The sequence below is a fragment of the Salvelinus fontinalis genome, chromosome 17 (assembly GCF_029448725.1).
Source record: "Salvelinus fontinalis isolate EN_2023a chromosome 17, ASM2944872v1, whole genome shotgun sequence".
Lineage (NCBI taxonomy): Eukaryota > Metazoa > Chordata > Actinopteri > Salmoniformes > Salmonidae > Salvelinus > Salvelinus fontinalis.
The window spans coordinates 12,804,590-12,822,850 of record NC_074681.1 but is presented as its reverse complement, the minus strand read 5'-3'; the positions used below and the strand labels follow the sequence as shown (position 1 = coordinate 12,822,850).

The 18,261-nt window shown below is 40.0% G+C and overlaps 1 protein-coding gene across 1 annotated transcript; it reads right to left on the bottom strand.

The window, feature by feature from the left end:
• Positions 1–12,750: 12,750 nt before the first annotated feature.
• Positions 12,751–15,357, bottom strand: gbx1 (gastrulation brain homeobox 1). Its single transcript, XM_055867746.1, has 2 exons — positions 14,688–15,357; positions 12,751–14,066 (listed from the first exon to the last, which is right to left on the bottom strand). The coding sequence occupies exons 1-2, from the start codon at positions 15,133–15,135 to the stop codon at positions 13,552–13,554; spliced, it is 963 nt and encodes a 320-aa protein (XP_055723721.1). The 5' UTR covers positions 15,136–15,357; the 3' UTR covers positions 12,751–13,551.
• Positions 15,358–18,261: the final 2,904 nt, after the last annotated feature.

Sequence of the window (18,261 nt, the reverse complement as noted above, 5' to 3'; positions counted from 1 at the left end):
GTCAATACTGTGACTTGCTAAGGAAAGGCAATACGGACAAGTGAACACGAAAATGTGTCTTCTAATTGGATAATTTCAGATAGTACCTCCTCGTTTCACTTAATTTCAAAACGTTTTCTCCCTACTGAACAGAACCCTGTTTTGTTATTGCATAGGAGTTAGCTAAACACTGAGGAGTGTTCTGTGCCGCCCACCTTGGCTCAGACAAATCACCTCCCAGATTGCAGAGGAGGGTTTTCCTCTGATGGATGGCTACACAAACATCTGACGAGAACATATTTGAAAACATTCATTCAAAATCTCCGTAAAGTGTTGCACTACCTACTCACAAGGGGGCCGATTCCGACTTAGGAAATGAACGCCTTTCCTATGCACAACTTTCCTACGCACTTCTCAGTAGTTGGTATTCAGATTTACCTTATGCCGGTGTGCGATGGGTTTTGCAGGCGTAGTTCCCTTGCGTGCTGAATACTGTACAAGTAATTCAATCGCCCACTTTCTGGCCAACACATTTTCTCTGTAGGATTTTCTTTCAATAGTACATTTATCTTAAGCCATCCCTTTAAATACGGTGTACCTTTAATTAGAATTTTGTTGACAGATTACATTGAGAGAACGGGTTAAGAAAATAGGGATCAATGAAAGAAATCCATCTAAATATATGCATATTAGTTTCCATTTCAGCACCAACTGGTAGATGTAAAAATACTCTGATTTTGTAGATGATTTAGGTACATTTTAGGGTTAGGAAAGTACTGTACTGAAAGACACTAAGTATTGAACAATAGTCCTATAAATCAACCATCACTAATCATGGAACTGTATGAAATCGGTCCATTAGTCGTGAACCGTGCTCCAAGTTTAACCTGCTACATGTGGTCTGAGTTCCATAATGATTCAAATAGGCTACATGTACAAAATTATTGCACAACGTTAGCCAAATATGATCCACTACTGCTAGCGACCCTCAGGAACAATTTACACAGATGTGACAGAGGAAAGAAAGGTCAACGGAACGGAATGATGCAAAATCTAAGCAACAAACTAACACTAAAGTGACAGTTATAAATGTATGTAGGTATTACGGACGGTGGCTCCAGTTAGTGGCTAATATTTAACATAGTACAAGTTGTTAAATAAAACTGAGAAAAGCCCGGGCATATAATTAAAACATTCTAAAGCACATACATCAACTCGGCAGGTTCAGCCCTACAGAAGCCTATTACTTGGGTCTCCAAATTTCATCCATGCAAATTGAGGGCACAGCTATTTATAGCCTACTTCACTGTGGAATAGGGGTCGCAATACATGTCATGTTGATATGATTTTTAGTTTGCTTCCATATGAATGGTTCCACATTCGTCTCGAAGGATCATAAGGAAGTTTATTTACAATCCTGTTCTCCAAACGGATGACTAATTTACCTCGCTCTAATCAATAGCTCTTATCAATGTATCAATTACAGTGCATGGAGAATGCTGTTATTTCTATAGGAAAAAGAAAGTAGATGTTTTTACCACTTGGCAGGTTCGCTCGATCTTAGTTATGGTTAGTCATGGTTATGAGGGGAATGAAGTCACGGTCAGAATACTGTTTATCTGTAAACACTTTCATTTCTTAATTCTCCACCCGAACGATTAGCGGGTGAATCACATGCTATTCTCATGCTTAAGTTCAAGGTCAGAATATGCATAGAGAGAAATGTGCATAAAAAGGGAATTGCGTTCCATTTGTGAACGCTTACCTCAGGTTGGAATCGGCCCCAAGGTAATTAGGGGTTCACAGCAAAGCTGAGAAACTTATTCTTATTCTTAGATTTTCTTTTTCCTTGACATGGTCAAGTAACTCATGCATAGATTAGTAAGTATTATTTCTAATTTGGCACACAGAAACTAAAGGCCATGAGTAACTTCAAAACGAATGGCAACGATAGGTCTATAGGTGGCGCTGTTATAAGCAGTCCCACTTAAACCCTCATATCTGCCGCCCCGTTTGACATAGAGACTTTTTATGTAGGTTACTTTTCTCATGCTGAACAAATTTGCCTCAAGGACCCATTAAGTCCGTCAGGATAGATTTTCCTCTATCCTGGAAATTTTGGAAAACCTTTGAATAACCTTTGAAAAATGTCTTCTCATTAACCATAAGTCCGAATAACACCAAATGTTGTATGTAGGTCCATAGTTCATGGACCTCCACATGTGGAATCCACTTGATTGGAGTCCACATGTGGTTAATTCAATTGATTGGACATGATTTGGAAAGACACACACACCTGTCTATATAAGGTCCCACAGTTGACAGTGCATGTCTGAGTAAAAACCAAGACATGAGGTCGACGGAATTGACCATAGAGCGCCGAGACAGGATTGTGTCGAGGCACAGATCTGGGGAAGGGTACCAAAAAATGTCTGCAGCATTGAAGGTCCCCAAGAACACAGTGGCCTCCATCATTCTTAAATGGAAGAAGTTTGGAACCATCAAGACTCTTCCTAGATCTGGCCGCCCGGCCAAACTGAGCAATCGGGGGAGAAGGGCCTTAGTTAGAGAGGTGACCAAGAACCCAATGGTCACTCTGACAGAGCTCCAGAGTTCCTCTTTGGAGATGGGAGAACCATCCAGAAGGACAACCATCTCTGCAGCACTCCATCAATCAGGCCTTTATGGTAGAGTGGCCAGACGGAAGCCACTCCTCAGTAAAAGGCAGAGCAGCCCACTTGGAGTTTGCCAAAATGCAACTTAAGGACTCTCAGACCATGAGAAACAAGATTCTCTGATTTGATGAAACCAAGATTGAACTCTTTGGCCTAAATGCCAAGCATCACGTCTGGAGGAAACCTGGCACCGCTCATCACCTGGCCATTAAAATTCCTATGGTGAAGTATGGTGATGGCAGAATCATGCTGTGGGGATGTTTTTCAGCGGCGGGGACTGGGAGACAAGTCAGGATCGAGTTAAAGATGAACGGAGCAAAGTACAGCGAGATCCTTGATGAAAACCTGCTCCAGAGCGCTCAGGACCTTCCAGAGCTCTCAGTTCACCTTCCAACAGGTCAATAACCTTAAGCACACAGCCAAGACCACGCAGGAGTGGCTTTGAGACAAGTCTCTTAATGTCCTTGAGTGGCCCAGCCAGAGCCCGGACTTGCACCCGATCGAACATCTCTGAAGAGACCTGAAAATAGCTGTTTAGCGACGTTCCCTATCCAATCTGACAGAGCTTGAGAGGCTCTGCAGATGTGCCAAGCTTGTAGCGTCATACCCAAGAAGACTCAAGGCTGTAATCGCTGCCAAAGGTACTTTAACACCTTTCAGTTGGAATTTTTTATAGATTTGCAAAAAAATTCAAATGAACTGTTTTTGCTTTATAGTAATGGGGTATTGTGTGAGTGATTCGGGGAAAAAACAATGTAATCAATTTTAGAATAAGGCTGTAACGTAACAAAATGTGAAAAAAGTCAAGGTGTCTGAAATACTTTCCGAATGCACTGTACATTTTCACCTAGGGCAGCAGGTAGCCTGGCGGTTAAGAGCGTTTGGCCAGTAACCGAAAGGTCACTGGTTTGAATCCCTGAGCCGACTAGGCTGTTTGGGCCAATGACCATAGGAATTGACAAGACAGCACAAACCAAGCTAAACCATTTCCACTTTGACCAGTAATTATATCTATCTTCCTGACCACTTACCATGGGTATTCATAGGAGAGAGTGGGGTAAGTTGAGCCAACCTTGTTTCTAGGAAACCATACACAAAATATATAATTTGATCAAATATTTAGGAAGATGTCATCATTTCATGATAGTCTGTGAAGGAAGAAACCACATGGACAAAGTGATAAGCAAGTTAGGTCCAAAAAACAGATTTTCATTAAGTCAAATTAATGTATTGTGTTAAGAGGTTTTATGATGCTTATCTAAACCAAAGTAGATAATTTTAAGACTGTCCTATACATAAGTTGGGGTTTCTATATGCTTCAATATGTGCCTCCTTTGTGGGCTAATAGTCAAATTGTTTGCCTTGGGTGTCACGATCGTCGTATGGAATGGACCAAGGTGCAGCGTCGTAAGTGTACATTTCTTTTTATTTATGAATGTCGCCAACAAAAACAAGAAACAACAAAACGAACGTGAAGCTGACTAGGGCTATACAGGCCACTAACACAGACAACTACCCACAACTAAGGTGGAAAAACAGGCTGCCTAAGTATGATTCCCAATCAGAGACAACGATAGACAGCTGTCCCTGTTTGAGAACCATACCTGGCCAAAACATAGAAACAGAAAACATAGAAATAAAGAAACTAGAATGCCCACCCTAGTCACACCCTGGCCTAACCAAAATAGAGAATGAAAGCCTCTCTATGGCCAGGGCGTGACATTGGGGTAAGTTGAGCCAATTGAAATGTTTTCTTTCCAGGCGTAATGCAAGCCATTATCACTGGGCTATGAGGTACAAAATGGCAAGTGTTAATAAAAAGTACAGTGTTTGTTAGGTGTTAAGCCTGTGTTAAAAGATGCTTACAATTACTAAAAGACTAAAAAGCATTTGTGATTGTGTTGACTTGTACTTGGGAAATAAAGATAGACATGGTTTTCTAAAAGGTAGTGGTAATATTTCATTCAGTACAGAAATGTGTTGGCGGCTTAACTGACCCTGTCACATGGCCCAACTTACCCCATGCCTGGGGTAAGTTGTCAGGAGACCACTTTTTTTGGAAATGCTATGTTTTCAAAACGGTAATGTTTAGATGAATTCTGATCATTTCCAGGGATACACCACATCCTGAAATATAGGTAGATATCTTTGTTAGAAAGAATACTATATGTCCCTGGATGGAATGATGCTGAATGTAAACATGTCTCACCTTACCCCATTCTCCTTTACTCTGTCCTTCCTGACAACCTCCTGAATAACCATTCATGATTTCCCCCTCCATCATACGTGACCAGCAGTAATATCCATGCCTATTCGGACCTGACCACTCATAACTATTTCTCCACACTCAACTCCATATGAGTGTGGAGAAATGTCGCTAACCAGAGTATCTCAGCGTCTCTCCCTCTCTCTCTCTCTCCCTTCCTCTCTCCATCTCTCTCTTCCCTTCGTACCTTTCCCCTTCTCTTCATCTCCTTCTCGCTTTCTCTTTCTCCATATCTCTCTCTCCCCGTTCTTGGCTCTTTCCTTCTTCAACTCTCTCACCCATCCCTCCCTCTCCCATTCTTTCTCCCTTCCCTCTTCTTCCTTCTCTCTACCCCCTCATTCCATCTCTCTCTCTGCCCCCCTTGGCTCGTGTTCATGCATTTAGTTTCTCCGCTGTTAATTTGCCTGAGAATGCATTAGCTGTAATGAAGGCTGAGGGCCGAGGGAATCCTCCAGGGTTCCATTAATCATCCCCCCTCAGACAGGCAACCTTGATTACAAGTGGCAAGAAATTCATTAGAGCCAGGCCTCTGACAACTCTTATCTCCGCCACTAGATCTGACTCATTAGGCAGCCAAATTAAAGCTATGATGGCCCTGATGAAACTCAGCGCTTGTTTATCTTGTGCGATTTGATGCATCTGCCCATACATCACGCTTGGAGATGGAGAGGGGGATGTCCTGCATGCAGACTCTCCCAGGAAGTCAGAGCTTTCGTCTGGGCACGGGTATGGGATGGAATGGCCTGGCTAATTTCTAATATGTCTCAGTTAGGGGGCTGTGTTTAGGCATACGTACTATGGCATCAATGTAAAAATAATTGTATTATACTCAGTACAATACTACAATGAATGTTGTAAGCAATTTGGCTATGTTCTCCTTATTTATTCTCATGTACAATTACAGTTTCTCTTGCAACAACTGCAGTATTACAGCTGGGAATATGTCATTGTACTTTAATTGTGTATAAGTTCACCTAGTCTAAAATAGCCATAACACTCTGGTACTAAGTAATCTACTTGACATCCAGCATTCGTCAGCTCTCTTTTAAGACCATAATAAAACCTCCATCACTTGCTCCTGACAACATTAATCCTTATATCACCATCCCAGTGTCACAATCTTGATGCATGAAGTGGACAATAACAAATGACTTCACATTGTCATGGTTGGTCAGATGGCAATGCCACTCATGCCCTTCGTTAGCCAAGCTATGCAGTTGGGCTTTTGATACAAATATCATTGCCAAAACCAACAGCAGGCTTAAACCGTGCATTTACTTTACCTTAGCCCTATAGTTTGATATAGGCTATGGTTCTCAGATACTGTATTATACCACTTCAATCATTGAAGTTCAACGGCAGCTTAAAATCTAGATTGTTATTTCCTAAAAGGACATAAGGAAGATATTAACTTTCCCCCCCATGGCTTTGAGGCCCATGTCAACAGTTGCACCACTTGTTACTCGGTTAATATTTAATAAAAACAATATTTAGTTTATAAATCAAGATATGTCTCAAGTTCAGTTTATTTTATAGTCTTCATGGACATGTGGAGACCTCCCAGCTGGCACATTTGGTTTCCCATTGTTTCTGGGAACGAAGCCATAAGTTTCCTGACCTGTAAAACTGAACTTTTTTTAAACCGTTCTGAGAACTAAAGTGAAGATTTTGCCTGTTCTGGGAAGTACATGTTTTGGTTGCAGGGAGGTTCTGAGAACGTTTTAGTATGGTCACCTTAAAGTTTTCCTGGGAGGTTTTATTAACTTTCTGAGAATAAAAATTATAGGTTATTTGAATGTAATTAAATAACGTTCTGAGAACATGTTTCAATAAGAATTTTAAAAACACTGCTGGTTTAGATTGGGTTAACTACCGAGCGGGGCAGCGGTCTAGTGTACTGCATCTCAGCGCAAGAGGTGTCACTGCAGTCACTGGTTCAAATCCAGGCTGCATCACATCTGGCTGTGATTGGAAGACCCATAGGGCGGCGCACAATTGGCCCAGCGTCGTCTGGGTTTGGCTGGTGTAGGCTGTCATTGTAAGTAAGAATTTGTTCTTAACTGACTTGCCTAGTTAAATAAAAGGTTACAACTGTTTATAACTCCAAGCACAGATAGGACACATGGATATTCGTTTGCTTGGGCATTAATCATGCAAACATGTTTCTTTTTTATTGTGGCATTGCATCAGTGAGATTTAAACCTATGATATTCTGTTCTCTATCCAAGGAATTAGTCCCCTGCAGCTCCAGAATGAAGCTAGCAGGATGCAGCTAGTTGTTTTTTTTACCTATACAAAGCTGTACAATTTTGTCTATTCAAACAGACCCCATTTCAAAGGGTACAAGCACTCATTAAAATCACACTTAACAAGATAGACGATAGTGAGAGTTTTGTTGACGCTGAGAACGGAATGTTTATGTTTTTAAATAACATTCTTTGAACGTTTTTTGAACTATACTAATGTTTTCTTGTGGGTTTCTATGGAAAGTTTTATTAATGTTCTGAGAACATGACTTTAAATAGAACCATGAGGAAACATGAAGAAAGTGTAATGCTGAAGTACTGACGTTCCCACAGAAGAACATTGTTTTTTAATGTTCTCTGAATGTTCTGAGAACATGACTTTAAATACAATGAGGAAACCTGTAGGAAACATTATACTTAAGTACTAAAATTCCCACCTGAGAAACATATGGTTTTCAGAACGTTTTGTGCAAGCTGAGTATCCTGCGCCATTCACAGAACTTTGTGGGGAGATTGCATGCAAAATAACCATAGGACACCATGCTCTCACCTAGCTCTAAAACACATATGGTTCTCAGAACCTTATGTGCTAACTGGGCTATCTCTTCCTTCCATTTTGAGCAATGTGCTGGTTCAGAACTGCTGCGAGCTGATTAATTAAGCTACAGTAATATATTATAATATAGCTACAGGATCATAAGAGCCCAATTTGGAAACAGTTCAAAGAGACCTATAGTGTCCAAACTCACATCCGGCTACTAAGGCCAGCAGAGCTTGATATTTTGTACAGCCTACCCCGCAGGTGCCCCCTCCCCTTTAGAAATTTGGCAACCACACTTTAGATGGACAATATACTCAAGCATTAAATTGCCATGTAAAAACTCCTCTGGGTTGAGAGAGAGAAAACTAGAAAAGGATGAGGAGGATATCTGCGGAATTGGATGAGCCTACCCAGCTAGCATATAACGTTCTGAAAACCATATGTTTCTTAGAGCTTGGTGTGAGTGTGGTTGTCCTATGGTTATTGTGCATTAAACCTTCCCACAACTTTATGGGAATGGTGCAGGATATCCAGCTAGCACATAATGTTCTGAGAGCCATATGTTTCTTAGGTGGGAATTTCAGTACTTCAGCGTAACGTTTCCTACAGGTTTCCTCATGGCTCTATTTCAAGTTGTGTTCTCAGAATGTTCTGAGAACATTAAGAAACAACGTTCTTCTGTTGGAATTTCTGTACATCTGCATACATTTTCTGCAGGTTTCCTGATGGTTCTATTTAAAGGCATGTTCTAAGAATATTCAGAGAATGTTAAGAAACAGACGGCACAACAGCAGTAGGTTTGATTACCAACAACAACATTGTTGTGAAGAAGGCGCAACAGCGTCTCTTCAACCTCAGGAGGATGAAGAAATGTGGCTGTCACCTAAAACCCTCACAAACTTTTATAGATGCACAATTGAGAGCATCCTGTCGGGCTGCATCACCGCCTGGTACGGCAACTGCACCACCCATAACCGCAGGGCTCTCCAGAGGGTGGTGCGGTCTGCACAACGCATCACCTGGGGCAAACTACCTGCCCGCCAGGACACCTACAGCACCCGATGTCACAGGAAGGCCAAAAAGATCATCAAGGACAACAACCACCCGAGCCACTGTCTGTTCAGCCCTCTACCATCCAGAAGGCAAGGTCAGTACAGGTGCATCAAAGCTGGGAACGAGAGACTGATAAATAGCTTCTATCTCAAGGCCATCAGACTGTTAAACAGCCCTCACCAACACAGTGAGGCTGCTGCCTATATACAGACTTGAAATCATTGGCCACTTTAACTTCTCTGCGCTACGGATCCCTTTTACGGGATCCCTTTCCAAAACAACCGCTAGAATTGCAGGGCGCCAAATGCAAAAATATTACTAAAAATATTTATAATCATGCAATCACAAGTGAAATATACCAAAACACAGCTTAGGTTGTTGTTAATCCACCTATCGTGTCAGATTTTGAAAATATATTTTACAGCGAAAGAAATCCAAGCTTTTGTGAGTGTATCTTTCAATGCTACAACAGCTAGCCCCAAATTAGCATGGTCACGAAAGTCAGAAAAGCAATAAAATTAATCGCTTACCTTAGATAATCTTCGGATGTTTGCACTCACGAGACTCCCAGTTACACAATAAATGTTATTTTTGTTCGATAAATATGACTTTTATAACAAAAAAACACCATTTGGGTTGCGCGTTATGTTGAGAAAACTACAGCCTTGTTCCGGTCTTGAAAGGAAGATGAAAATTTCCAAACGTATCAGATTAAAAAATATTACTAAAAATATTTATAATCATGCAATCACAAGTGAAATATACCAAAACACAGCTTAGTTTGTTGTTAATCCACCTATCGTGTCAGATTTTGAAAATATACTTTACAGCGAAAGAAATCCAAGCTTTTGTGAGTGTAGCTTTCAATGCTTCAACAGCTAGCCTTATATTAGCTTGGTTAGCTTGGTCACGAAAGTCAGAAAAGCAATAAAATGAATCGCTTACCTTTGATAATCTTCGGATGTTTCCACTCACGAGACTCCCAGTTACACAACAAATGCTATTTTTGTTCGATAAATATTACTTTTATCACAAAAAAACGCCATTTGGGTTGCGCATTATGTTGAGAAAACCAAAGCCTTGTTCCGTTCGACAAATTCCAAAAAGTATCCGTAATGGTCGTAGAAACATGTCAAATGTTTTTTATAATCAATCCTCAGGTTGTTTTTAACAAACGTAATCGATAATATTTCAACCGGACCATAACCTATTCTTTAAGAGAGAAAAGGAAAATGGGGAGCCCCTCTCTCGCGCACAGGAAACATTCAGAGGACACCTGACTGCTTATGAAACATCTCGCTCATTTTTCAAAATAAAAGCCTGAAACTATGTCTAAAGCCTGGTCACAGCATGAGGAAGCCATTGGAAAAGGAATCTGGTTGATACCCCTTTAAATGGAAGAAAGACGGTCCAGGAAACACAGTTTAAAAATTGTTTTTTATCACTTCCGGGTTATATTTTCTCAGGTTTTCGTCTGCAGAATACGTTTTGTTATACTCACAGACAATATTTTGACAGTTTTGGAAACTTTGGAGTGTTTTCTATCCTAATCTGTAAATTATATGCATATACTACGATCTGGGACAGAGAAAATGTCCGTTTACCTTGGGAACGTTAAAAAAATTCTGACCCCTAGTGCCAAGAGGTACTTCAGCATAACACTTTCTTCAGGTTCCTCATGGATCTATGTTCTCAGAACATTAAGAAAAGTTTCCATAAAAATCACACGAAAATATTAGTAACGTTTAAATAACTTTCTAAAAAATGTTATTTAAAAACATATACATTCCTTTCTCAGCGGCAACAAAACTCTACCTTGTTAAGTGTGCTCAGGTGTGTTGGCCACGCCCACTAATTGGCTTTTTTTACATGGAGTCTGATTGAATAGACTAACATGAACAGCTTTGTATGAATTAAAAAAACATGGTATGCTAGCTCCATCCTGGTGGCGCAGTGGACTATTTAAACAAATAGAACAAAAGATCATAGGTTTGAATCTCACTGATGCCATACCACAATAAAAAATGTGTTTGCATGATTAATGCCTAAGCAAATGAATGTCCATGTGTCTAATCTGTGCTTGGAGTTCAACACAGTTAATTAAGCTAGCAGTGTTATTAAAAGTCTTATTGAAACATGTTCTCAGAACGTTAATTCATTACTTTCAAATAACGTATATTTTCTGTTCTCAGAACGTTAATAAGACCTCCCAGGAAAACTTTCAGGGAACCATAGTCAAACGTTCTCAGAACTCCCTGCAAACTAAAAATATACCTTCACAGAACAGGCAAAATGTTCACTTCCATTCTTAGAATGTTTAATAAATGTTCAGTTTTACTGGTCAGGACAATTACGGCTCCGTTCCCAGACCCAATGGGTAACCAAAAACGTCCCACAACGTCCAAGGAACCAAATGTGCTAGCTGGATACACATCCAGCTAGTACATTTTAACAAGACACCCATAGGGTTTTGCTTTTGTGTCCTTAAGTGGCACATAACATTTCAAGGAGTGATTTGACAGAGTAAATTATATTTTTTTGTCATATGATGATGCATGATGACATCCACTTTGTTTGAATAGTGTTTGAATAGGCTTAGCTCACTGCAACGTCTTGGGTGTGTCAATGCATCCCCACGCCAACTCTGTTCTGTTCTCTCAATTAGCAGCTAAGCACTAGAACACACACCAAACATTCTGGCGTCATCGGAGGTCGAGACTCTAAAATCATTCAACCTCGACCCACAACTGTCAGCTCTGGCATTGCCTATTTGAAGTCAGAAATTAATTAGGCAAAGCAATTGTTTTTAATTTACAGTAGGCTAATATTGTATTATATTTCGTTTAAATATTACCTCTTCACCTATTTCCGTTATACCTCATCTTTATCGTCATAATTGAGTTGACTTCAACATGACAGCATAATGCAAAAACAGGTGTCGCTAATTAGCTTAATTTATTGACTCAAATATCGCGCTTGATAATTTCGTGGACATGTGTGGGATCAGTTATTCGAACAGGGAGTAGGTCTACCTGAGATAACATCTGCTGAGATAAGATCTGTGGGGAAATATTTTATAACGTTTTGAGCACCTGTAGTAACGACGACACAAGCCTATATATAGCCTAAAATACATAGATTTTACAGGTGCACCAGTAACAAATATTTGCTAGCTTTTTTCACATTCTATTTGTTATTTGTATGACTTGCTCTTAGGTTTGAAATGGATGGAAATGGATCTATACCAAATGAATTACATACACATCAAAATACGTTTAACATGTATCTGTAGCGACTAAATGAAGTTGCCGCTGTGAAAATGTATTCTGTATTCCTGAGTTGAGAGTTGCTTATATACATAAAACACACACACACTGTTCAGTATTCATCCTCCCTGGTCTGGTCTCCTCAACTCCAATAAGGATTTATGTTTTGACCGTTCTAATGGCGCTCCATCACTCCACCTCGAGACAACATGCCCCCCTAAAGATAACTGCTGCTTCCAGTTACAAAACCCTCGTCTGTTCTCTCCTTTATCTCTGTCTGCTTAATGAGAACCTTCATTGAATGTATATTATCAACGCCTAGATAGGGCGAACTGCTGGACTTTGCATACAGTAGGTGAAGTGGAATATGATTTAGTATTCATTAGTATCAGTCGTCCAATTATGTAGCTAATCCACTCACGATAGGAGACACGTTTGTATTTTTTCAAGACCTACAATATCACTACATTGCGAACTCATCCAGGTCTACAGTGTGCAAAAATGTCTTCATATTCATGCCAGATATTACATAGGTATACAATACAGACGTTTTATTTACTTACTATCTGAAATCAATAATATCAGATTATTAATGCCTATTTTACAAAGCAAAGCAACTTTTGAGATTGAGATAATAAATGAGAATTTCCATAACTATTATGAATATGCGTATTATAATCAATTATCAATTACATTATTCCAAATTGTTGTATTATTTGTTTATTGTTATAGTTCACCTCAAGTTTTAGTAGGCTATTAAAATACAGTGTCATGTAATAGCCTAATGGTAGTTTACTTAATGAATGCGAGGAAAAGATATTCTATAGAATGAGAGCTCACTGTTAATTTTCTGAGAGCAGACAGATGCTATATATAAAGCACAAATCACCATCTCTAAAACTATAGCTAAAACAGCAATAATAATGCATTTAGATACATACCTTTAATATAAATTGATTTATTAAGTCAATATACTTTACAGTATTTCCTTGTTTGGTTATTTATTTTTCTTCACATATTTTTTTTCTCTCACAAACAGCTGGCAAATGCAGATCTTACAGTAGCCTACCATAAATTAAAACTTTGTAAAGTACATGCAAAATGTGATCAACGAAACGATACCAAATACGACAAGTTTGAAATAGCTTCACCGAATGAAGCACATGCAGATAATAAACAGAACATTTATCGGCCCTAGATATAAATATTTTAGAAAATAATGTTTACAATCTCATTTCATAGTGGCTGTCTGTGTCACCCGACACATATAATATTTACAAATGTACAAACAATAAATAAAACATGATATCACATTTGACAAATTAATTAATCTGCCAAGCGAAAACATGATATCCTATGTTGTCAAATTGATCGGACCGGATTATGTCTCTTGGGATGTAAAAAGTAATCTTGCTGACCCAAAAATTCCATCCCTTTTTGTGCTTCATGCATTTAACAACCCAGAACTTTCTTTTGTCAGAATTAATGTCCGTTTCTTTTTTAAAGTTTAGGCCAGGATAGTTCATCATGGCCTTGTTTGCTCTATCTGTTGGTGTTGACTCCTCACGGCAAACCTGTTGACGTGCACTGGAATGGGGACCACAATTTTGGGGTTTCTCACAGGCTCTCCCGACCTGTTATTGACGTTTCCCGCTTTGATTCTTTTCCATTTGGCCCTACGATTCTGGAACCAAATTTTGACCTGCACCTCGCTCAATTTAAGTGCGTGTGCTATTTGAGAGCGTTCGGTGAGCGAAAGGTACTTTTTACAATGAAATTCCTTCTCAAGTTCAAGTAGCTGCTCGCTTGTAAAAGCTGTCCGTCTCCTTCTGCTCTTTCCTGCTGAGCTTCCTGGTGGTAACGCTTCCTGTGACCCGGGTTTTAATTTACTCTTTTGGGATAAAGAACCACAGTTGTTCCCATCGGAGAAGCTTTCGTTCTCGCTGTCGACGGCAGAGCTGTCATCTCGGTCACTGCAAACTGCATCTGCCGATTTCAGGTCAAACTTCTCATCGTCAGAGCTGTACAATTTAGTCTCACCTAAAAAGTGACAATGAAGAAAGACAACATATATTACAACCAATTATGTTCAGCCTACACGTTTACCTCACAAATGCAAATTAGGCTTTTATCTCTTTAGAAATTCAGACATTGTCTTGGCCACTTAGGCCTCTAAAATGAAAATGGAATAGGCATGTTGGAGAGTTCGTATTCTGCGGTATTTTCGTAAAAAGAAACGAGTAGGCCTATAGTGCCATTTATAACACCTCTATTAACGTAACATTGGCCAATGTCACGTTAAGTCCCGTCAAATAGATTGAAGACAGTGTTTCAAAAAATGTAGTTAGGCTACACAATTCGACTTATTGCACATTTGAAAGTGTGGTTTGTCATGAAACAATGTATTTGTAGAATAGTATGTTATGATGACAATTTCAGCCTTCTAAAAAGTGTGGATGGTGCCTTAAATTTCAGCATCATATTTGCCTTGGATAAACTGCGTGTAACTTTATGCTCAGCACTCAGAGTGTATTTTTCTGTTGCTAAATGTCTATGCAGTCCAGTCCAAACTCTAATTTGGATGACGTTTGCGCGTTTTACGTATTTAGGTCTCAACGTGCCAATCTAACGGAAACTTAGGACACTGGGACTGGGGCTTACCTGGCATAGTTTGAAAAGTTTCCGAGAAGTTGAGTAAGTCCGACCCCTTGTCTCTTCCATGCAGATCATCTGAGTGGGGGCTCTCTTGTCTCCGAGGTCCGGGGTCGGCACTTAACCGAGGTCCGGGGAGCTCTTGGGGAGGATAGAAACTATCCGGCGGATCCGAGAAACTCGGCAGTGTTGTCGTGAGAGCCACCATGGACGGCATCCCCTGTCCCAAACTCGCACAGAATGTGTTGGTAAGACGTCCAGCGAAAGATGCCAACGGCGCCAAAGGAGGTATGCCAGACGGCAAATGTGAATGAGATAAAGATTGAGGAATCATCAAGGGTCTGTACGGCATAAACATCGGGTAGCCAGTGTAGAGCAGGTGTCCCGGCCGAGGCTGCGGAGTTCCTATCAAGGAGTCGATCGAAAACGCCGTCCCTTGGCCGCCCGGTCTCTGCATTGTGAAGAAAATTGTGGCTTATTTTTTCGAAGACTCAGGCGCCCCTTCCTTCCCTCAACAAATCGCCAAACCTTAGATTCAAAGGTCGAGTGAAGTTATTATGTCCCTTCGCTGTGATGTTATCCCGTTGACTAACCAGCTCCTCGAAACCTCCTCAAGCTTACTGAAACCTGACGCTTTCTTGTTTTGTGCCCACTCCCTGTCCCTCTATTTGTCACACACTGAGACATAAACACACGCTCTCCCCCTCTACCTCTCCCTCTCCCTCCCTCCACTTCTTTCTCACTTCAATTCAATGGGCTCTCTCCCACACGCACAGGCACACACGCACGCACACACACACAGAGAGAGAGCGAGAGCCCTAGCTTATCATCTGCAATACAAGAGGAATGAAAGGGGGTGTACCCTGGGGACTCATCCATCTTCCTCAAATTACGCTTCATTTCCTTTTTCAGTGTCGGACTTTTTGGCCGCCTCGAGAGGCGGTAGTTTCCCAGTGGATACCGAATAGACGTGTCCCCCCAGCCCTCCACCCCATTTGCCCGGTCCACATTGACTGGAAGCGATGTGAGAGACTGCTTCAGCCCTTACCCTTCTATAATCGTTGACCACACCAACCCAATCAGCTATTATTAATTTTGATTGATGATAAGCAATTACTTTGGATTCAAGGGATGACATAAAACAACGGTGCTTTTGTTGAAATGTTGGGATGTATGGCATCGGGACGGATGGCATCGGAGTGGGCCGGAGGAGAGGCAGATGTTTTTCCTCTCTTGAAAGAGTAAAGCTTTTCTATTCTCTCTGGCCAAAACAATGCGTTTGGCCTTAGAAAAGTGCGGTAATAATTATGCCCTAGAGTGAGTTATCCTGTACAATATTTGATTCTGATAAAAGACATGTGAGGTCAACGGCAATTTTAAAACGAGTCTGCGCAGTTTTGAAAAGTGCCATTTTGGAGACTAAACTTTATTCGATTCAAAATACAATAGGGTACCAACGTGCTTGTATCTGTAGGGCTACCATTAAGTTAGTTGTATATGTAGACAATAATTTTTCAGCTTTAAGATAGGCCTGACATTAAACTAACACTCGCACTTGACTCCCCCTTACTAGCTCTGACTTTGCTGATAGCTACTTTATTGAGGTACTTACTATGACTGTGATATGTGGTTGTCTCACCTAGCTATCTTAAGATGAATTCACTAACTTTAAGTCGCTCTGGATAAGAGCGTCTGCTAAATGACTAAAATGTAAAATGTAATGAGCATGCATACCTAAACTAATTGCCAATTAAATGTTGAATAGTTAAAATTACGCATCGACGCTTTCAGGGTTTTGGCCACTCATTTTCTATATGCTTCTAAGTTTATATTAAAATCAAAATGTGCAATATTGAAAAATCACGTTTCTCTTTTCTTATAAGTGTTGATTTAATCGGATATCATTTTACCGTTTATATGCCAATTCTTGATGATGATTAGCCTCTATTGAGTCCTTGGGGCGCGCGGGCACTCCAACTGGCCGTCTGATTGCATGAAGACATAAACATATCACCAACCGAGTCTGATTAGCAATGGAGTGCCAAGGGATGCTAATTATTCTTATAATTGCAAATGACTCCATTCAGCACCACCTTGCTTTGAACTATTGAAACCAGATAGCTTTCCTCTCCCGCGCGCTCCTCTCTTCGTTTTTTTAAAGAGTGGAGTGGACTCAGTTCTGATTATATAGTCTGCAGCCAGAACCTCCTCATACCTTCTCAACTTTTCTCTCAGATGTGTGATACATTCTGCATTTATATCTAGGATTGGATTTATTCTTGTTTTCTTTCATGAGTCATTAATCTATAGTTTATTTGATCAGTTACATTACAATTATGTCACCTAATAATCAGAAATTATTATTATTATTAGTTTATACTGGTATATGTCACTAACAACGGGATGATTGACTTTCCTTGGAGCCTTAATATAACCTACATTATTGTCATTTTGTATTCAAGTTGTAACATATTGCTAATATATCTTTTATTTTACAATCGTATTATTTTTCATTGCAGGTTTAGTTTCTTTGATATGTCTTTAGCTCCTCGTGCGCTAGGCACATAGCGTAGCCTAGTTCAAGAGCCTCACTGTGACAGGTTCATTACCCAAGTCAGCATATTGTCTCCGTGTCACCACCCTCTGTCACACAGGTTCACCATTCTCCCCAAGCTGGGTGGTTGGTATTCAAAAGCATGCTACTTCTTTCCGATCCCATACAATCATACATCTGGACATCTCCACATAATTATCAACTGGAAACGCTCAACTCACCTAAGTAGTTTTACAACGACATTTCTGTTAAATTACAAATATTGTAGAACTACTAGGCTATTTTGCATTATGTTTGGTCAATGTTTAAAATATATATATTTTCGTTTGTTATCCATTCAATTGTTGTCGATCCCACTATTTGCTAGATTGAAAAGCATCGATAAACCTTCTTGGCAACGTACACATAAAAGCTCACTGATTATTCAATAGTCTATTCATGATTTCCGTCCATCACTGGCGTGTTGTATTTGTCTGACACTTTTTGTAATATAAGATAACCACCGAGCCTTTGCATGACAGTCTCTCATATTTATTCTCATGAAGTCTTTATAAATACATTTTTCAGTTAATGTTGAATTATTTCCAAAATGACAGCCTGCATTCACTTCCGTAAAGCCAGTGATATCACATAACGTTCTAATCTGGGGTGGCAGGTGGCCTAGCAGTTAAGAGTGTGGGGCCAGTAACCGAAAAGTCGCTCGTTCGAATCCCAGAGCCGACTTCAGCTAGGCACTTGAACCATAATTGCTCCTGTAAATCGCTTTGGATACAAGTGGCAGAGCTTAAATGTAATCATTTAGCTTAATGAGAAATATTCTGACAAGAGTTATAGAGCACACTTTTTTGTTCATTTAGGATTTATTTTCTTCTAAAAAGTAGTAATTATTTCTCTACCAAATACTTACTAGGCTATAGCTACATCCATAATTGGTTCCTTTTTGTGATAAAGCAGTTCGCACATTTTTTTTCATATACTGACTGAGCTCACTATCTTACCATATATGACAAGGTGCTAGGCCAAATAAGT